Below are 23,127 nucleotides of genomic sequence, written 5' to 3'. Positions count from 1 at the left end.
TTAATATCTTATTGTTACTGTGTAGTATGCTTGTTTGGATATAAATCTTGACATTACAAAAAATCATGAGATATGGATGAATATATTTGTATATATAAACCGGCTTTTCTATAATGGTTTTGAATTTGGATTAATATTTTAAATTTAAATTTAAATTGTATGAAACTAAGAAATAATGTTAGTTTTAATGTTTTTCCTTATTTTATTAGTTTTTCCTCAAGTATTTTAATATTAAGGCGAATAATTTTTTTTTGTACTTGGAAGTTTTTTTTGAGATGACATCATATTTCTTAATTTTTAATTGAAAGAAGAAATTGAATGAAAAATTAATAAAATGAGCATGTGTTGCGTATTCCTATAAATCGCTCTTTAAATTATATATTAAATAGTTACATATAATTTAATTATATATGTATATTTCTTGTAGATCACTTAAATTTTAAGAATGGAACAAAACTTAGTTTTGGATCTGGTTCAATTAAATAATAAGTTATTGAAAGACGGAGAGAAACATCAATTGGTGAACACAATAACAAAACAATTTAAGGCTAACAAATATAGTAAAGCAGAAATTTGTGAATTCTTAAATCCCAGAAAAATTATAACATTTGAAAAATTTGTTAAACGGCTTTATATAAACATTTTAATTGAAACGAAAAATGATGATATTCTCATTCAATCCTTATTATCGGAAGATGAAGAAATTATTGATACAATTATTAAGCGTTGTGATTTTTTTTGGGGAAATCCAAATTATTCTATAAAATTTTTAAACGAAAAAATTTTTCCACAAATTTCATATTCACAAAGAAAAGAAATTCTTAAAGCTGTACAAAGAAACATAAAAGATCCTGAATATTCAAAAAATTGTTTTGATCAATTGAATACAATTTATGGTATTGAGACAGCCCGACCATTTTTAAAATTTTGCACATTAGATGTATGGATTGAAACATTGAACAGGAATGTATTTTTAAATGAGAAAGATCTTTTAGATATTATCAGAACTCGTCCGAAAGATGTTTTACATTACATTGAAGCGTTAGTAGAACTTCATAAAAAAGAAAAACTCCCAAATAATTGTTCTTTAGATGATTATTTGAACATTTTTTTGAAATTGTTTGATGTATATCCACAAGATGCCTTCAAGTTAATTGATAGAAAGAAAGGTGTTTTAAGTTCATTTAAAGCCAGCAGAAAATTAACAAAAAAGTTGATTAAATTGTTTTCTGATTTTGTATTATCCGATGCAGAATCAAATAGATATAATCAATTTATTATCCTGAAATATCTTACAAAAGAGCAACTGGAAATATATTTATGTGAACTTTTTCCTAAAAACAATCCAAATTCAGTCCGTATTCCAGTAATAAATTATCAAGTAAGTTGTTACATTGATAAAATAAAAAGAAATAAAATAAAGCTGGATATTATTCAAAAATGCTATAAACGGGTTTATGGTAAAGAATTGCTAGCCAACAACAATAATATTAACTTTGAATTACTAAAATGGATGGAAGATAATGATTTAAGACATATGTATGCAAAGGAAAAATTTGAAAAAAGTAAGTTTCTACCTGTTTTTTTTTTAATTTGATGTAAATTAAATTTTCTTTTGTAAAATTTTAGCTGCAAGCAGCGATGACATACAAAACGATTCAGACCCAAAGAGTAAAAAACCCTCTGAATGGATTCCGTACATGAAAACAGATGTATCAATTCCCAAATTGAAAGAATTAATTCAGACTTCAACCAATGTTACAGATCGTAAAGAGTTTCTCAAAAATTTGATATTTACATGTGTAATAAACAAAGATTCGAAAGCTTTGATTGAAACATTAAAATATGTAAACACAAAATTCAAAAATGAACAAGTGTCTGTAAGAAGCTACTTAATTTCAATTCTTGGATTTTCTTTGGAAAAGAAATTATTTACATATAATGCAGAACATTGGCAAGAAATTTACAATATGATATATAACTTCGATTTGAAATCTGAACTTAATGCATATTCCGTTAATATTCCAAACATTATTTTTACGGAAGCATTAAAATATTCAACTAAAGATAAAACTTTATTCAAAAACTGGTTTCGACTATTTTGCCAGCAAGCGCATTCTCAATGGGCATTTAATCATATTTTAAAAACAAAAAGTAAAAAGGTATTAGAATTGGCATCAAAATGTGTAGATGAAAAAAATAGTGATTATTTATTAGAATGCTACCATAATTACAATAAAGATCATCCAAAGGATTCTTTAAATATTGCTGAATTTGAATTTGTTATGCAATGTTACAAAAGAAAAATTGATGAAAGAGAAGAAAAAAATCTTAATAACTTGGCTAAAATTATAAATCTTCTGGAAAGAGATCAAAATATTGCAAAATATTTTAAAGAAGAAATTACAGGTATAAAAAAAATATATATTAGAGGCATCAGTGACGTTGGAAATTTGCAAAATTTTGGAAAATATGCAGAGTGTGATCCTGATTATTTACCATTTATAATACCAAAAATATGTGATATCTTTATTACGTTCCTGAGGCAAAGGAACTGCACTTTTTGTGGAAAGATGTACTTTTACCAATTTATAAAAAAGGTGCCAGGATTAGAAACGGCATTTCACAAAAAGTTGTATGAAATTTTGAAAAACAAAGAAACTGACGAATTGAAAGAGTACGCTATATGGATATTGTCTTCACATTTAACAAATGATGAGTTTTTCGAAATAGTGAAACCCTATTATCCTAAGGAAAAGGCACCTAATACTGAAAGTGATGAATGCCAGTACAAGTTTATGTACCAAAAACGAATAGCTTACAGGTAAGTCTAACACACTTATAATGTTATGTACTAAAAATGTATTTACATAAAATTTGAATTTCTAGTTTAAAAAGATTTAAATCCGATCCGGAAACTCTGAATGCATTAAAAGCTTTTTGTTATGGAGATTATTTACAATGGACAGTTGGAAGTCTTAACAGTATTTGCAAAAAAATCCCTTATTATAAATCAAAAGAGTTTCTTGAAAAATGTATCAATGCGCCTGTTTCGTTCAGAAAACACGTTTTTAGACTTCTGTATACGATTTTGAATAAAAATTCATCAGTTATTCTAACAAACGAAAACTGGACTAAAGAAAAAAATCCAACAACAAGAAAAATTTTGTTACAAACCATACTTAAATATTTTATGAATGATTTTGATAAACTGACTTGGTGGAATATATTGGAAAATTGCATAAACCAATTAAGTAGTAAAGACAAAGATATGATTGAAATTTTGGCTAACACCAACAACATTCCATTTGATTATTTATCACAGTATGTAGAACTAATATATAAAAAAATTTTGAAAATCGAAAATGAAGTACCTGATCTTCAAAAAACAAGATTTAAAATGTTGCACAATATAAATTTTAAAATAAACTATATGTCGAAAGATTTCATTGAATATCTATTAAGAGAAAACTTTTTGAATATAAAATTACATCAATCTGTTTGTTCAAATTACTCAACAATCGCGGCGAGCTATTTGTTTTCGAACAAAACATCTAAATCTGACGTGGAAGAAAGAATAAAGCTGATTTTTGAAAAGATTAAAGTGGCATTTAAAAATTGGAATTCATATGATGAGAACAACAATGTTTATTTTGTAAGAGAATTGGTATTTGACTTTATAAACGAAATAATTCGAAAAATGTTGGTACTTAGCTTAGAAGACAAAGATTTCATTAATTTTTTAATTCCAAATTTTGTAGAACCATTAAAAGAAATTTTCGATCCAGAGATCTACTTTTATTCATATTATATGAATTTTGAATTAATTTTAATTTATTTTAATGTAGATAAAAATTTATTAGAATTCGGTAAACAAATTCGTAATATAATTGATAGAGAAATACAGAAGTACAAAACAATTGTTGCAGTTCAATTAGCAAAAGAGTTTCAGCAATTTTATGAACTTCTTGATAATGATGAAAATGAAGGGAACATAACAGATATTATTGATGGTTTATTACACCAACCATTGCAATCATCTGGGTGTGCTTTGGTTGTTCATTTTCTAACAAATGTCCAAAAAATTATTGAGGATAACGATAAAAAACGAAAATATAATGAAACTTTATTGAAAACAGAAGATAAGAGAATTAAATTATATTTAAACAACAACTAATTGAAAATTGAAATTTATCTTTATTTTTATATACTTTTGTAATTATATAATGTAATTTACTTTGTACTTAAATACTTTGTATTTATATTTGATATTACTAACGGCACTATATTTTTTATATTAAATTTGTAAACATATTTTTTGAAAATTTGTATAAAATTGTATTGTGTAAAAAAAATGATAAAACCTAATATTGTTGGAAGATTAACGGTTACTTCCCACAAAAACACAATTCAGTCCATTTGAATTTAATAGGCTGTGTAGTATTTTTGTGGGAAGTGATAAAAAAAATGTAAGGTCGTTGTCAGTCCAATAGATAAGATAAAATCGTATAGTCTAAAGTTAAAGTGCATTTTTGACAAGAAAACCTCGTCTCTTGCTAGATTATATGAAAATGACCCCGCCTTTAAACGCCACAATTATATTCTTTTTTAGTTTATTAGTTTTTGAGTTTATTATTTTCATATGAGGCTTTTTGTATTGTTATTCAAACCGCATTTAGTGAATATTACGAAATACCAGCAGTTGATAAATTCTCAGAAAACTTTAGGAAATTTTATAATTCATCACAAACTTTATTGTCAGCCTCATTGAGGAACCAAACTGTTCTTGAAAATTTCCCAAAAACCAAGAACTTCATATAGGGTTGGCAAAGTTGTTTACGTTATGTCTTTAAAACACATCCCAAGCTTCCGAATTTTTTAGAGTCAACGTTTAAAGAAACGCATTTACAATATAAAAAATTATTGAAGACTCCTACATTTCACCTATCTTCTTTTATTTATGTTTTCCCGAAAGAAAAATAAAAAAAACGCTTCAGATAACAATTCATTTCTTTAAAAATTTTACCCTGTTATGTTTAATCAAAACTTCAATTTCAGTTAACTTATTTCATCAATTTCGACCCATATATATGTACAATATTATAACGACTTTTTCATTTTATTCTAATTTTCTTTTATTTTTAATTAGGCACATTGGGGGATACCCTTACTATGTAATTTGATTTTCGTGAAACGATTTTCGTAATAAATAATTAATAAACTATTGAAGAAATGGAAAGGTAGTGCCATATAAATTGATTGGTGCAGCCTTACCATTTTTCCAAATACGAAAATCGAATTAAATGCAGGACTTTAGTATACCAGTTAAAAAAAGATTGACGGTCACTTCTCACAAGGTTGATTCTCAAAAAAAATACAACTGTAGTGATTCTGCAATACTCAAAGATTTTTAATTCATTAAAACAAAATGCTCATATATTTTTTGTATAATATATTTATTATTATCGTTATTATTGTAATAATCGAATAACTGTTTTGTAAATAAAATTACAATTATATTTTTTTATATTTAAAACAAACAATTTTTTTTTTTAAATAAAATATGGAAAAAAAGAAAGATAAGTAAAAATACATAAACTGATAAAAACTAAGTTTATACATACATATTTTTAATAATAGACGTTATTATAATAAACATACAGAAATTTTAAAATAATAATAATAATAGTAATATTAATAATAATAATAACAATGTATTTAAAAGTACAAAAAATGTATATTTAATTATTTTATAAATTGTTATATGTTACAATAATATATTATAATATATACATAAAATATTTTTGTTATTTGTATTATAGGAGTCTCACAAAATATAAGCATAACAAATTTTTAAATTTCTGTAAAATGAAAATAATATAAAATTGTTTTTTGTGTCTATGTATATAGATAAATTATATTATTAAATATAATTATATCTATTGTTTTTGTGTCTGTACTATATAGATAAATTATATGCATATAATATGATTAAGAAAATATTTTTAAGGTTTCGTTTAATTCGTCTGTTATTTGATTGATTTTGATTGAAAAATGTCAATTAATGTTTGTGAAAAACATTAATTCGAATACTTAATACCTTATTTTTTATTAATTATCGACAATATTCGATGAATTTTTAAATATAAGTATATTTTTTAATAATAACACATAGAAAACATGCGTTTCGAACTTATTGACTTGCTGCTTGTGTAAGCGAAAAAATTTATTAGCTTATTGATATTGTGTACTCATATATACGTACATATATAAGTGAGTATTTTCTTATTTATATTTAACTATACATCTTATATACATATTATTGTTATATTATAATTATAATTATATTGTGGTGAGAGAAAAAAGGTAAAAGCATAGTGCATTTATATAATAATATAATATATATATATGTATTTTTTTATAATTGCATGTATATCTTTAATTATATATATAATTAGAATTACATTTATCGACCATAAATATGTATTTATATATACATATATATATTCATATTATAAATATGTATATATTACTTGTATTACGTGTATATTTCATAATAATTAATTTATTATATTATTTTCTATAATCATATAATTTATATAATTATAAATGGTTAATAAAAAGTTAGAATAAAATTATTTAATTTCTCTTATAATTTATATGAAATGTAATAATTTTTTTTTCTATATATATATATATATATATATACTTATATGTATGTATGTCTATATAAAAAAGCACGTAATTTTTAGAGTATATTATATAATTTTTTAATTTATTTTATAGTTTTTTATATGCGTTTCTTCTAACTTATTTTATTTTATTTATATAATAATCTAATAATAATTAATATTATTTAATTTTTAACATAATTTTAATAATTTTATAACAATTATATATAATTTTTTTTATTATATATTTTATTTAAAATTTTTATTTTTTTGTTTTAAATCGATATTAATTTTTATTTTGGGTTTTTTTTATATTTTGGTTGTAATCACATTGATGCTTGTTTTTTTTTTGGGTTATAAACGAAATATAGTTTTTATATGGTACATTTGCATATGAAATTGATTGAATTGAATATTAAGCGTCTCATATATAAGAACGAAAAAAAAATTAAGAACATATTTAAGAAATTATTTTATATACATAACATATATATAGATAAGATTAAATCTGAGTCTGATGAAAGTCATATTATGTGAACACTGTTTGACTTGAGATTTTGTCTGACAACAATTATCAGATTTACTTTTACCATTTTTAAGAGCAAAATGGTGACAATTATTTTTAATGGGAGTTTTTAACAGCGATTAGCTAATTTTTATTTTAATTATAATTTTTATAGCAAAATTATTTAATTTTGACATAAAGTCTGAGATTCTTCTGATTATTTCGATTTGATATGTAAAAAGTAAATCGAGTTTGTCGTAAATATAATGTTAGATTTTATTATACTTATAAACGGTACCTGTGACCTGATATGTAAACACTTATCAGACTTTGTAATAGATTTAATCTTAGATTTTGTTGTATATTTAGTAACGTACAATTATATATAAAATTTACAAATCGAAAAATGCTAACACTTAAAAAATATAACCAAAATAGAAAGAAACAAAGAACTAATTCGATAATTTGTGTACCAGTAGAGAAATTAATTCGGCTACAATACAATACTAGCGGATGATGCGTTATGTTATTTTGACACAAGACAATAAACTTAAAAATTTTTGTACCATATAAACATTATAATATGTATGTATAAAATATGCAAAGGGAAAATGTTTGTTTTGTTATTTAAATAATTAGCAAAAAAAAAATGATTGTAAATTTAAGTCAAAATTTTTCATGTAGCATGAATTAAGATTATGCAAGTTGAAGTTGAAGACAATGGCAAAACTGTTTTAATTAATTTATTTAATTAAAATATAAAACATAAATTATTTTAACACTTAATTATTATTTTAGTAACTCAAATTTGCAAAGATAAGTTGGATTTGCCGTGTGAGAAACAAAATATTTGCATAATTAGCTAAATTCTAAATTGTTTTTATTTTTTTTTTATTACATAAATATTCAAATTTTATTTAAGTTTAGGTTTATACAAAATAATTCATAGTAAAAATTACTTCAGAAAAAGTATAGAAAGGTAAAAATCTGCCGAATAATTGATTGAAAAATAGACTGTTTTGACACATCCCCTTGCTGAAATTTTTGCAGTTTTCAATATTTATGTATGTAGATACAGGAAAATCATACAAAATTAATAATTTTTATATACTGTACATAATTTATTTTATATACTTGAAAAACATTAATATTTATAAATTTTTACTTGTTTTGAAATGAGTGTTGTAATATTGTTTTTTTTTTTTTAATTTTTTGTATTTTATACAAAAAAAAACCTACCTATCTACGCGACGCGATGCTTTTTATATATATTTTTTTTTATTTAATTTTATTATTAAGGCCTGGGTCAATTTATCGAATATATATAAGGGATATATATATACAAATATATGTATGTGAAGTTGCTTGTGTAAGATTTTTTATTTCTTTTATGTACGTATTCGCTTGCATATATGAGAATATATGTATAAAATAAATATATATATATATATTATAATATGCATACATATTTTAAAATAAAACTTAGCGTGCAAAATTCCGGGCCCTGTTAGTAGTTGTCATAGGTATACAACCTCAAATTTTCAACAAATCAAAAATTATTCAGTAATTCTATTTCAATTGCTGAATAATTTAAACTAATATTGGATCTAACTTTAAGGTATTTACAAAGTTAGTGTAAATTTTCATTTAAAAAAAAAATGTTATAAGCACTTTTTCGTTTAATTTTAACAAAATGATTCTTTTAGGTGTCACCAAATGGCTGAAATTTTGACGTAATGGAATAAAAAGAATGTGAATATACTCGTATAATGGAATAAGAAGAACGTATGATACACTTTGATTATTAAAATTATGGATTGAGCAAAAGCAAAATTAAACATAATTGGTAATACGTCAAAAAAATATATATTTATACTACTCGTATATGTCAAAAGTATGCCAAAATACCTTTCTGTTAAAGGATCTAAACGCCGATTTTATTTTGTAAATATTCTTTTTTCAATTGATTAAATCAATTTCTTCAAATTATTTTTATAATGCTATAGCAAATTTTCTAAATATTCAATTAAAATGAAAATTTTCCTTAATGCAGCTCATTATTATTGGGTTTTTTACCCTATATTAGTGTAAAGAATAATGTAAAGAGTTTAAGAATTTTTATTTTAATAATAATTTAAATTAAGGTATTTCTGGTTAAATAAGGTATAAAATTAAATAGAAACGAAATATGCATAAAAATAAATTCAGTGCAGATTTTTTTCTTTAACCTGGAACTTAACCTGAGAAAGTAGCTTTTGTTTCATTATCAATAATTTGTTAGGTCGAGCCATAATATAAATAAATATGTATGACAAATACGATATATAATCGTATTTATACCTTTCCTTTATATATCTTAATGACCAAAGTATGAATGTATGTATTGAGATAAATTTTGCACGCTATTGTATACAATTGACTATTTATTTAAATACACGCAAATTTATTTTATATTACATACATATAAGTATGTATAGGTACTAGCTTTTGCAGTTTTAATATTATTTTTATAAAGATTTAATTTTATTATTATTATAATTTTTATATTTTATTATTTATATTTAATTTAATTTTATTATATTATATTGCATTATTATTTCTATGTTATTTGTTTTATATTGCATATAATGAATTGATTTAATAAATATTATTTTATTACCTATATGTTTACATGACGACTTTTACATCAATGGTTAAAATAAGTTTTATTCAGCTTTGATGCAAAAAACAGTTGTGTAAATACACAGGTATTTAGTGAAATCAAAAATAGGTTCCTTTAAGTAGTTGAACGTTTTTCTTGGCAATTTTTGTCAATGTTCAATATTGAGTTTTAATTACTTTATCAATTGTTATTTTAATCAGAAATGATATTTTAATTGTTTGTTTAGCATAATTAATATTTAAAGGATAATCATTTTCCGAATAATGTTTGAAAATATTGTAATATGATAATTGATAATTAAAATTAATTTTATGATAAGACAAACTCTAGAATAAAATTCAATAGACGTAGGTTAAATTTCATAAAAATTGTCAAGAAATATTTTAAATTATAAAAACAATCGTATTTTGTTATTAATAATTTAAACTAATGCTTTTAAAAATATTTAAATTTTTTTAATTTTAGATTATTTCGGATTTCTTCAATTGGTTGGAACCATGACATATAATGCATAAGAAAAATTATTGATATGGAGATTTATTTTTTATATTTGTTTAATTTTGTTATACAATATTTTATTATTAATATTATTTAATAGTTTGCATATTATTATTAAATTGTTTGACTATAAAATAAAATAAAGTTTTTCTATATATTTAAATATGTATATAAATTTTGTTTCTTTTTTTTTTTTTTTTGTAAATATAATAATTATTATATATATAAGTTTTAATCTATATATGTATATATATTGTGGAATTGAAAATTCAGCAATTTAAGATAAATTTTAAATATGCATATTATGATATTCTGTTATATTATATATTTATAACAGAATTATATTTATGTAATGTAATTTATGATATAATTTTTAAAATTAAATATACCAAAAATACTATTTAAACAAAATAATTATAAAGAAAACAAAAAAAAAACAAATCAAAATATTATTTTATATAAAGAATAAAAGAAAAAAAAAATTATATAAATTAAAAAAAATAATTTTATTGTTATACATTTTACATAATATTTTATTTCAGCAACTTTGTCGTTTATTTTTCTGTGAAATATATTGATAAAAAAATTATTATTATTAAATATTTTAATTAAAATTTTAATTTTTTTTTATATACATAATATTAATAATGTATACTTATTTCTATATATATATATATATATATGTTAGAATTATTTATTTATTTCTATATATATAATATTAAAAAAAGCCATAACCTAATATATATGATGTAATTTTGTTTTTCTTTTTTTTTTTAATTAATTAATTTTTATTAAAACTATTATTAATAATTTAATAAATATATGTATATATATGTATATATTCTAAATTAAATTACTTGGATTAATATTCGACACCATTGATGCATCAATTTTATAATTCTCTATAAATAATAAATAAGGGCAAAACAAGGGTACACTATGAATAAAATAATAAAAATAATAACCAAACATTTTTTTTTTTCGGATAAAAATTTTAAATGTAATATTTGGATAAAAACAACAATTTATATAATGATATTGGCACCGATTTCAAAAATAATAATTCTTTATCGATTTCTAATTAATTTTATTAAATTTTTAATTTTGTAATAAAATTATTCGCGTATATATAATCGTTATACAATTTTGGTTTATTTATTTTTTTTTATTTTAAATAATATTTAAATAAATTTAACAATTTTTTTTTTTGCTTTTTCTTACATTTTTTCTTATTATTTTGTAAATCTTTTTAAATTTTTTCTTGTTTTCTTGTAACTAAACTATCCGGTTTTATGAGATATTTATCTAGTATAACGTTTACATTTAAAAATTATATAGAATGTATGTATGTATTTTGGTAAATAACGGGTAATTTTTATTGTTTTTGATTTTTTTGGCTTTTTATATTTAACATTCCATAACATATTGTCAAAATTTTCAATGTCAAATCGTAATTCATTTCAATATGCTCTCAATGGGAGAAAAACACTTCAAATTCCATTGACAATGACTGTATAACAATTCAAATATTTATATGAAAATTTAATGAAATGTCATTAAGAATGAATTTAATGAAATCCATTATTTGAGATGGTTTTTTTGAAAGTGGTATAAGTTCACTGAGTTAATGCCAATGGTGACTATAAAAAGATTAAGTTAATGGTGATTTTGATGAGCTATAGACACGTTATCTCTACAGTTACAATCAAAATTTCAATAGAGTTCTGCTTAAACATAAAACAAACAAAATATTATTATTATGGTCAATATTTTTAAATTGATTAATATGCAAAACCTTAAATATCTCAATATATGAAAAAATGAACTTATACCATTTTTCAAAAGAAACCAGCTCATTTATGAGCTCGATTAAATGACATCGATGGCAGTTTTGAACAACATGAAATTGGCATTTCATGAAGGTAATATAACGGCAAATGTTTTAAATAAAAATAAAATCATTCAAAACTGAGCTTGTAATGTAATTGTGGTCAACAATTAAAATATATTTTAAAACTAAATGAAATCGAAAAATCGAATCGAAAATTTTGTTGTTAATCGATTCAAATGAAAAATTTGAATTTATCGTTTTTATTTTTTAATTTATAAGCCAAACACTTAAAAAATTACCCTTTATTTATAATAATTTTAATTTGTTCAATTGTTTTAAAAGTTTTAATATTTGACATTATTAATTTATTAAAAAAATGTCATAAAAAAAAAATCAAAAATGACAGTTAGTAATTTTTTTAATTTACTTTTTATATTTTATTGTTTCTTTGTTGTCTTTGTTTTTTTTTTTTTGTTAATTTGAAGCAATTTTTCAAGTTGTATATATTTTTTGTATTCTTGTTATTCACATTTTTTATATTTTAAATACATAATATAATTTTCATAATTTATTTAATATATACATTATATAATATAAAAAGTAGTAATTTAAATAATAACATCAAAGTTTTCAGTCAAGTGATCGTGATCTTTTAAATCGATCTTGGTTATAAATCAAAATTATCTAAAGAGAGAGAGAGAGAGAGAGAGAGAGAGAGAGAAAAGGAGAAAGAAATAGAAACAAAATGAAAAAGAAAACAAATACAATATGAAAAATATAATCGGGTATTAAAAATTTTATATTTTACTTTTAAAAGTATGGATGTATGTTTTGTATATAACTATCTAATAATATAATAAAAAAACATCTACATATACGAAATATTAACACTAAAGAATAATAATATTAAAAAAGGTTTTATTTTAAATTTATTTTTTTTTTATTAAAAATTTTGTAATTAAATTGATTTTATTTTATTTAAATATCAATAGAAAATGAATATTTTTCTGTTCAAAAGTATAAATGAAAATATTTATAATATAAAATATAAAATTGAAAATTATAATAAATGTATTGATAAAAAAATAACCAAAAAAAAATTGATAATAATTTTAAACAAAATAAACAAAAAAATTGGAGGTTATTCTAGAAAACGATCCACTAAGTGAAATTGATATTTCCCGTCAAAATTTTAAAAATTTTATTAAACTTGGACAATAATCATTTGTGGAAAATAATTTGCACATATATAAATAATACGAGTATCTAATTTTTTAAGGTAAATATATTGTACAACGCACTTTGCGATTCGCTTTCCGGATAATTATTGTTTACCAATCAATTCAATTTATTATGAGGAAAAAATTATTCCCTAACAATTTGTAAGAGGTTGGTTGTAAACACAAATTTCCGCAATAATATCAAAACGACAAAAAATATGTTTAAGAATGATTGTGTTATAAAATTTTTTTTGAATTAATGTTGAAGTTTAAATAACTTGAACGGAGAGAGAAAAAAAAATTTTTACAAGAAATGAGAAAAATTTTTTAATTTCTATAATATGTATACAATATACATATACAATTTGTAATCGCACCAATTCGGTGTTCTATATTCGGTGTTCTATATTAATTTAAATTAATCATAATTATTTAAAATTAAAAATAAAGAGAGGAGAGTATCAAATTCATTTCATATACATTCCGCGGATTAATATTCAGGTACAATATGTTAATGTAGGTAGTTGCTTATACATTTTATAAGTTTAAGAAGAAATAAATTGGTGTCGCTAGTGGATTTGAAATAAAATTAAATTTTGAAAAAGAGCAATTGTAGGTACACCAAATTTGACAAAAAGAACATTGTATATAGTAAAAAGGATTTGATTAAATAAAACCTTATGTATAAGTTTCCGGTAATTATTTGATTTAAAGATATTTTGGTTTATACGAAGCAAGTTTTTCAATAGTCGAACGAATTGCAAACCAAACATTGTATTGATAAACTTTAGATTTAATTAAAAAAAAATTCAATATTACAATTAACAATTCGGTTTTTGAATATGGTTGTGAATATGGTCGAATTTTACTTAAATTTGAAAATGTTATAATTTATGTTATAAATTATGTAAAATCTAATTAAATTTTTATTAACAAAAAAATTACTTAATGAAAAAATTTTGTTTTAAGACTTCCAATTAAAAACAATTAATTTTTAAGCTATATTGTCAAAAACATCTATTCTAGTTTACTTTGAAATCTAGGTTTACTTTGAGCATCAATGATAACTTTTATTTCTATATGGTTAATAAAAACTGAAAATTAGATTATATAACAGTTTTGACAAATGAAAAGTGAAAATATAAATAAACTGTATTGTTACAATTTCTCAATATGTTTTTTTTCGCTCACTCGAATTTAAATTATTATTAAAACATTAAAAACAAGCTTTCTTTTATACAGAAACTCTTAAACAGAAACTAAAAACTTTATAACAAAAAACAAAAATAAATGAATATGAATAAAATGTTAACATATTTTTTAAATAGCTAAAGAAACTAATTACGGTTTAATGAAAAAAATGTTAATTATAAATAAAATTGCATATCAGTAGGCGTTCTAAATTTTTTACAATAAATTGAAGTTTATGTAAAATAATTTATTAGTTTTGAATTTGAGTAGAGTATTTTTAGTTTTAAGCATTTTAATATTTTGAAAATTAAAGAAAAAACGTTATTATGAAAGATTTATAAATGAAATATACTCTTGAAAGTAGTTGAATTATATTATACAGCGTAATTCAGCAATAAATTAGGAGCCATATACCATCAGATTGGGGGTCGAAAATGAGTAAAATTTTTGTTCGGAACATAGTGTCAAATCGAAACCATTTTCGGGAATTTTAAGAAAATTTAGCGAAATTTTAAAATATCTAAGCAAAATTTTAAAATATCTAGGTTTTTCCAAAAAAAGGCATAAAGGCATCAAACAAACAGATATTGGAAAAGCTATTATAGAGGGCTTAAAATAAAATATAGCAGGTTATTTGATTTTAAAAGTTTTTTTTTTTTTTGGAAATGCAAGCGAATTTTAAGAAAATTCCAATTTTTTATTATTTTCCAATTTTTATTATCTTCCTTTTTCTCTATACAAAATTTAGCCAAACTGCTTAAGCTTTAATTCAATTCGTCAAATATTAAAAAATATTTTATAGTACAGGAGATGTAGCATTTGTAATTCAAATTTTAAATCTTCTAATAAAATGTAAAAAATTAAAAAAATTATCACTATTGTTGCTGAATTACTCTGTACAAGTAGTAATCTCTGTATAATTTAAATCTTAATAATAATTCAAATAAATTTGACAAAATACAAATAATTCGAAAATTATAATTTTAAATGAATGTGAATAAATCTAAAAAATATTAATTTTTGAACTAGATATACAAATGTTAATTGTTATAAATAAAAATATGTGAGTAAGTAAGATATGTTTAGTTCTGCAAATCAAAAAAAAAAAAAAAAAATGGATTTTTAATAATGTCGAAAAAATTAATTTTTTAATTTGTTAAAAATTTAATTTAATTTTTAGATTCAATAGCTGATCCTAAGCATTTTATTGAAGGAGAATAATATTTTAAGAATTGGATTTAATTTTAAAATATATAGAAAAGTATATTATATAATTATATAATATATAAGTATATTAATTAATTAATTTAAAAGTTGATACGTTATTTATTGGCAGTTAAATGTTACAATTGATTTAATTATATAATTATATTTATTAAATATGTATTTAGTTAATTTTGTTTAATGAATTTATTTATTACGAGTATAATAAATTTATTAACGATTTAATAATTAATTATAAAATTAAATGCTGCGGTATATTTTGTATAGTAATTTTGAGCTATAATTTTATTGATTTAGTAAATGAATTAAAAAGAAAATTGAATATTTTTAGAAAAAACCTCGATTTTTTGCTTTATTTATTGACAATATTTTGTTATATTATATTTGATAAATATGTGTATGTGTGTTTTCGTTTATTCAGTTCTAGAATAGTTCTAGCTTGTAGTACGTTCTAAAAATCACGCTACATACACTGAAAATATAGATCGTTCGGAAATTACTGGCTGCAATAAATTGCGTTCGGAAATTCAATCTGCAATAAAGAAATGTTAGAAATGTAGCGCAGACTTCTAGTATAAATTTTGGCGCTGCCTCATGAAATTTTTCTTTTAAATTTCAAAATTGCAGATTCAAGGGTTATTAAAGTAAGTTATTTTCGAACGACTGATTACTTAGAAGTTTCAGAATTTGTAGACTGTGTAAACAAAACAAACTTAGCTAAAGTTTGTGCATACTGCTTAACGCTGCGATTTAGAAATTTTAGTTCTAATGTAGAACTAAACGAAAACCCCCTATGATTAATATTGTGTATACTGTCTTTGGTGTCACTGGTTTGGAGTCTTTTGTATTGTCTTCGAATATGTTTGAATACTTGACATTATAGAAAACAAGTCTTTCATATACAGTTTATGTGATTTTTATAAATTTTGTTTTAATATATATTAAAGAAGATTTAAGTAAAATCGAATTTGTATTTAACTCATATTATTTGTAATAAAAATATTTCAACATGAAAATATGATTGCTGTAAATATATATTCGAAGCTGCGGCAGGCTAATCATCTACCTAGTTAAAAACTCTATGACGCAATGAAGCTGGGGCATGACTATATCTATGATGTTATGCACTAGCCTTATGCTCCTCCTAGGAGTGAAAAAACAAAATATATATATATATTCGAGTTATTTAATATTATTGCTATATTGAAATTGTGTTGTTTATTTCTGTTAATTCATTTTGACGTAATTCAATTGTGTTTCGCATAAGTTCTGAATCGAACGGATTTTGAAAGTAATTATTGTAAATATTCGAATCGAATCGTGTTATATATGAATTAGACCATGATTATTCCAGTTATGCAAAAAATTTATAATATTTTTGTTATTTTATATAATATTTTGAATATCTTGATTTATTTTAATTTGTATGTTATATAGTTTCAATCGTTCGTTTGTCTTTGTCAACGTATTATTTTAATTAATGTTATCCGTAAGTTTAATTGAAAAATATTAAAAATTGATTATTAATAGCATAAAACTTTATTCTAGCATCGTTTATAATTAAAAACAATTAATTACATATTAATAAAAAAAAAAAATAATTTTTTAGTTTGCAACTATATAGAGCGATAATTATCAAAAATTATAATTATTTATGTAAATGTATGTACATAATTACATTTATTATTTTTATATAATTATAATTTATATACCTTTGTATTGCCATCTATACTCTTGGATTTACCTTTATCAACAAGTACAGTTTTACATGTGAAGTCTGAAAGTTTGAATATATTTTTTTTTTACCAAAATATTTCATTTTTCGAAAATGTATAAATTAATATACAAAATAAATATTTTTTTATTAACAGTTATAATATTAAAGGTATTTATTAAAAATTAATATTGTAATTTTTTAGTTTAGACATAAAATTTGGTTCAAAATATTAATAAATTATTTTATTTATTATTAATAAATTTTTATTTATAAAAATTTTGAAAAAATTATTGACGTTTACTTCACGTTTTTGTTGTTGTTTTTCTCAATTTCACAAAATGGTGAACAACAAAATGGTGATTTTTTGAAATATACTCGTATTTTTAAAATTTACACTTGTATTGAGCATTTTTTATAAGAAAATGGGAGAACTAATTTACAGGTGTTGGGATATTGGCATTGAATTTTTTGTAGTTTATGCTAAGTGTATTTTCAGCACAAAACCATTTTTAAATAACAATTAAAAATCGTTGAATAATAACATTTGGAATTTCATTTTTATAGATACAGAAAGGTGTGACACGTAAAGTTTTTAAATAAAGTTGGGTCAAACCAATGGTTTGCATTGTAGCACTTTTCCCTTCAACAAGTGAAAATTCTGCTTTTAAATACAGTCTATGTATACCTATCACACTATTAAAATTATTTTCATTCATATACAAAACTATTTCTAGGATTGCATATATTTTGGATTTTAAGGTTTAATTGTGTTAGTTAAGAAAAATAATTATATTTTTTAATTTCACGGAATTTACCGTTAGCTTTTTGCGTTTATAAAAATTTGGAAAAGCTTGCGGTTTCGGAAATATAAGGTGTCAAAAATTCAAATTTTACGAATTTCAAGAGGTGCTAACTTGAGAGGGGGTGGAGATAGAAAAAAATTTTCTTCTAACAAAATGAACTATTTATTAATATCTAAAAGCTCCTAAAATTTCAAGCTTCTACAGTCTGGGGTCTAGAAGAAAAACGACATCAAAAATTTGGAAAAAAAGGACTTTAAATAACGGTAAATTTGAGCGGTCATTTTGTTTTTCTTAAGTTGAGCTATAGTATACCGCGTAAGGGGAAGCAAGCCACTGCCTTTCTGCGTTTGCAAAATTTCAAAAATGCTTATGGTTTCATTGCAACAAATATTTAAAAAAGGCCATTTTTAGGGTTTTGGGGGGGTATAACTTCTAGAGGGGGGGAGATAGCTAAAAATTTTGTTCTACGGAAATAAGTTTCTAGTAAAGATCTATGTACGTATTAAATTTCAGCTTTCTATCTTCAAAGGTGTAGAAGTTTTGTAAACAGACACACGGACAGACAGACGGACGGACGGACGGACGGACAGAGTGAAACTAATAAGCACTTTTTTCAAAAAAATTTTTGGAAAAGTGCTAAAAAGAAGTAATAACACTAGAATTCCGCTTTTATGTGATTGTATTAACCGTCTGAACTTTCTGTAATGGAATGTTAAACTTCAAAATTATTAGACAAAATAGTTTTGTTATACTAGTTTGAAGTTCCTATCTCGTTCTATGTATTTACTATGAGCGATAAACATCTGAAACACCTACCCATTACACGTTGAATAGGTTAAATCACTTTTGAACTACCAAATTTTTAAAATTTGCCATAAAACAGTTACTCGACCAAATATCCCAACTCTTGAGCTGTTTTGTATATATACTATAGGGTACTGAATATTCTGTTTTATTTAATATTATATTTTAAAAAATAAAAATTTAATTTTTTATTGAACTATTATATAGGATCAGCCATTTTTTTTTTGTGTTATATTATTTTATTTAATTATATATGTATGTGATATTTAATTTAATTTATAAATTCATTAATTTATGTTTAAAACTTTTTTTTTTGTTTTTTTAATTTAATAAACATTTTATGTAAATATTAAATTTTTTTCATTTTTTTTAAATCTTAATAATTTGTTAATTTTATATATTATAATTTTATTATGATTGTTCCACTTTGATTTCATTTATTTTCAAATTCATTATAGATATGATTAATTATAAAAAAATGAGATGAAATTTAATTTCAAAGAAATTGTATTCATAAATTGGTTTTTTATTTTGAAATCAAAAATAAATTTAATTTAAATTTCATTTAAATTGTTTTATTTTAATATTTAATTAAAAATATTCAATAATAATCGATGTTATTTGTATGTGTGTATTGAAAATGTTAAAAGAAATAAAACTGAGATTAAAAAAAATTTATTAACTTATAAATAATTTAAAATTCTAATTTATTTTTTTAATTATATAAATTTAAAATTTTTGTAATACATAGAGAAATAGGAGATATTAATTGGTTTTTTTTTTGTTAAATAAATTTCAAATTAATTTTTAAATTTAAATTTTAATTAATTTTCAAATCATATTTTGTTTTTTCTCTTATTAAATTTTAAATTTTATATAAATCTTCTAATTGTTTTTTTTTAATTTTATAAATTTTTATTTTTGATTCAATTTATTAAAAAATATAATTTATAACTAATATTTGATTATATCAATGTTATATTCTATAATTAATTATTGAATAAATTTTTGTGTATAAAAAATGTTAATTAATAAAATCTACTTTGTTAAATATATATATATTTTTTTTTTGTTATAATATACATATACATATGTACATATAAATAGATATAATAATTAAATATATTTAATAAATATAATTTTAAAGAAATAAAAAAAAATTTAATAAATTATACGAATAATTTGTTTTATATTCTTAGAATTATTAGTGATTATTATGGTTCGTAAAGAACTTACTTGAATATTCGCCAAAATTAGATTATGGCTCGCAAAATTTTATCTCGCAAGGAAAAAATCATCGTTGCTATCGAGATTTCAAAAAAATTACATTTGAAATTATTAAAAAAGGAAACGAAATGAGTGTATATTTGTTATAACAATATATACATTTTAATACACCAAGTTTAATTGATATTTTAACATTTATAATTTATATGAAATTGATGAAATAATGTTTTCATTGAGTTCCAATTTATTTTAGAATGATAAGTACAGCGGTAGTAGTAGGAAAGGACGACGAAAATGCAAATATTGGAATGAGAATACGAAGATATATAGAGGATCAATCAAATCTATTGGAATTCTCAGAAGGAACATTGCAAATCTCAAAGTTTTTAATTGCAAAGCAAATTTCGCCAATATTTCCTTTAATGTATTTTAATTGAGTTCGAATTTAATTTTTCAAAATTTTTTTTAATTAAATTTACCTATAAATTGTTTACCTCTCTTTTAGATTAGTCTTCATACAGCTTTAAAACAATACGAGACATCAAATCAAAACAAACATAAAGTTTTGAAAATTACTTCTAGCCACATATAATTTCCATTCGCCTATAATTTTGAAATGTCTTTCGAAATAATTTTATTTACTCCCGGACAATAATATTATTTATAACCATAATAACCCTATATATTAAAATTTTAATATTTTAGAAAAAATAGAATTATATAACAGTAGAACAGTACTGTATAAGAGTATACATATATTTAAATGGACATATGTATATGTGTATATTTTATTGGGTTAATAAGAATATATATATATATAATGTAGTTAATAAAAAACAAATTAAGAAGTAAAATAATGAGTAAAAATATAATATAATAATTATAATATTATAAAATATTAATGAAAAAATAAAATATATATAATATATATACATATAATATGTCAATATAAAAAAATAACAATCTAGTGATTTTTTATCTGGCATCATCAATATCCTCACCTTCTGATGAACTTCTTATTGTATTATATTGAGAATTTCGACTTCGTAACATTCTTAAGAAACTGCCCATTGCGAATATCGTTTTACGATGACGATGAAATATTCCTTGATAAAGAGCATCACGAAGCTTTATTCATAATTTTTATATTTAAATTGAAAATAAAGATGTAAAAAAAATTAATTTAATATATTATAATAAAATTTTTTAAAATTGTTACTAATTATAATTATATCTCTAATTTATTGTAGTTAAAAAATCTAATTATTAATTAGATTTCTGTGATTTTAATGGAAAATATGACAAAGTCGAAAAAATTAAATGTGTTCTTAGTAAAGTTTTACTCTTACTTATAGTTTCGGAATGATTAAATTTCGATTGGATAGAAATAAGACGATAAAGAATTCAAATTAAAATTAATATAATATTATTTAAATTTTCCATTATTAAAAATATTCAAATTTCTGTTTGACAAATCACGAAAAGCTGCAATGTTGCATCACCTTAAAAATGCTTTTATTGAAAAGGTAAATGTGAAAAATTTTTAAAAATTAATTTTTTTGAATGGCTGAGATGACTAAACTAAAACTACTATGAAGCTTTTTGTGTGCTTGTTAAATAGCATATCGTATTGCCTTTCCAGCAAATTTGTAAAAGTACCATTAAGCCTAACATAGCAACTTTCAATAAAGAAAGTAAAAAAGAAAATAATTTGCCTTTCACAGTCCCTATTTCCTAAAATAGTTTCGGTTGTGACAGTTATTAATTATTAAATTTTATTTATTTTACAGTTATTCACATTTGTAACTTACAGTTTTTCGATCTTCAACAACATCTATTTGCGATGATAAAGAAGTCTGATGGGATAGACGGCCTACAAAGAAAAAAATATATTAAAATATCAAAATTAATAATTTTTTCTTCTTCAAATTTATAATATTTACCAGCTGCTGATAATGGTGATTTTGGTGTTTTTGGTGTTTTCGGTGATTTAATATCTTCGCTTTTACTCGTTATTAAATCTAATTTTAAATTTCTTGGTTTTATATTTGTAGTGATTGCCGTTTTATCAATTTCAATTTCAATTGAACGTTCACTAACAGCACTTTTTGGTGGTTTTTGTACCGTTTTATTTATTGTTGTTATTTTTTCTTCTTCATATTTTATTGTTGTTTTTGTTGTTGGCAATTGTTTATTATTTATTTCAGCTGTAATATTTGTTATTGCTACACTTTTATTATTATTTTCATTACTTGTTATAAGTGTTGCCGTTTGATTTTCTTCTAATGTTGGTTTTGTTGACATTGTTTTATTATGTTGATTATGATAAAGTTGAATTGATTTAATTAATTGTTCTTGTTGTTCTTGTTGTTTTTGTGTTAGCTGTTGTTGTTGATGATGATGATGTTGTTGTTGTTGTTGCTGTTGTGATGGTTGTTGTTGTTGTTGAATGTTATGTTGATTTTGATGAGATTGGTTATCAGTAGTTTCGGATATTGAAACCATGTTTTAATTAACCAAAAAAAAAATATTTTATCGTTTAACTTTTTTTTTATTTTAAATAATAACAAATTAAATTTTTGTTCTTTTTTAGTTTAATTAATTAAATGAAATAATTAATAATATATAAAAATGAAAGAATTCTCTTTATAAAATTTGTATTTGAAATTATTTCGAAGAAAAATTAACAAAACAAAGTAAAATTCGACTAAATAAATAAAAATTTAAAAAATCGATTATTAATTCTTGTTTTACTTTGTAATGACAGCATTAAT

The 23,127-nt window shown here is 21.6% G+C and overlaps 2 protein-coding genes across 6 annotated transcripts; one reads left to right on the top strand and one right to left on the bottom strand.

Moving 5' to 3' along the window:
* Positions 1–4,366, top strand: LOC129611304 (uncharacterized). Of its 3 annotated transcripts, XM_055524381.1 has the most exons (5): positions 1–177; positions 428–1,565; positions 1,630–2,824; positions 2,890–3,324; positions 3,849–3,870. In XM_055524381.1, exons 2-5 carry the CDS (start codon positions 446–448, stop codon positions 3,850–3,852), a joined length of 2,754 nt encoding a protein of 917 aa, XP_055380356.1. In that variant the 5' UTR covers positions 1–177; positions 428–445; the 3' UTR covers positions 3,853–3,870. The 3 variants fall into 3 exon arrangements, with proteins under 3 accessions (XP_055380356.1, XP_055380355.1, XP_055380354.1); XM_055524380.1 differs by having other exon boundaries at positions 1–157; positions 2,890–4,366; XM_055524379.1 differs by having other exon boundaries at positions 2,890–4,366.
* A 6,219-nt stretch (positions 4,367–10,585) lies between these two features.
* LOC129611311 (probable serine/threonine-protein kinase MARK-A) lies at positions 10,586–23,103 on the bottom strand. 3 transcript variants are annotated; one of them, XM_055524390.1, is made up of 5 exons: positions 22,297–23,103; positions 22,165–22,226; positions 21,355–21,481; positions 17,515–17,579; positions 12,646–12,851 (listed from the first exon to the last, which is right to left on the bottom strand). In XM_055524390.1, the coding sequence occupies exons 1-5, from the start codon at positions 22,856–22,858 to the stop codon at positions 12,798–12,800; spliced, it is 870 nt and encodes a 289-aa protein (XP_055380365.1). In that variant the 5' UTR covers positions 22,859–23,103; the 3' UTR covers positions 12,646–12,797. The 3 variants fall into 3 exon arrangements, with proteins under 3 accessions (XP_055380367.1, XP_055380365.1, XP_055380366.1); XM_055524392.1 differs by lacking the exons at positions 12,646–12,851; positions 17,515–17,579 and adding an exon at positions 10,586–10,898; XM_055524391.1 differs by lacking the exon at positions 17,515–17,579.
* Between the last annotated feature and the right edge of the window lie 24 nt (positions 23,104–23,127).

This window comes from Condylostylus longicornis, unplaced genomic scaffold (genome assembly GCF_029603195.1).
Source record: "Condylostylus longicornis isolate FDR11 unplaced genomic scaffold, ASM2960319v2 ptg000049l, whole genome shotgun sequence".
Lineage (NCBI taxonomy): Eukaryota > Metazoa > Arthropoda > Insecta > Diptera > Dolichopodidae > Condylostylus > Condylostylus longicornis.
This window is presented reverse-complemented; position numbering and strand designations above follow the sequence as displayed.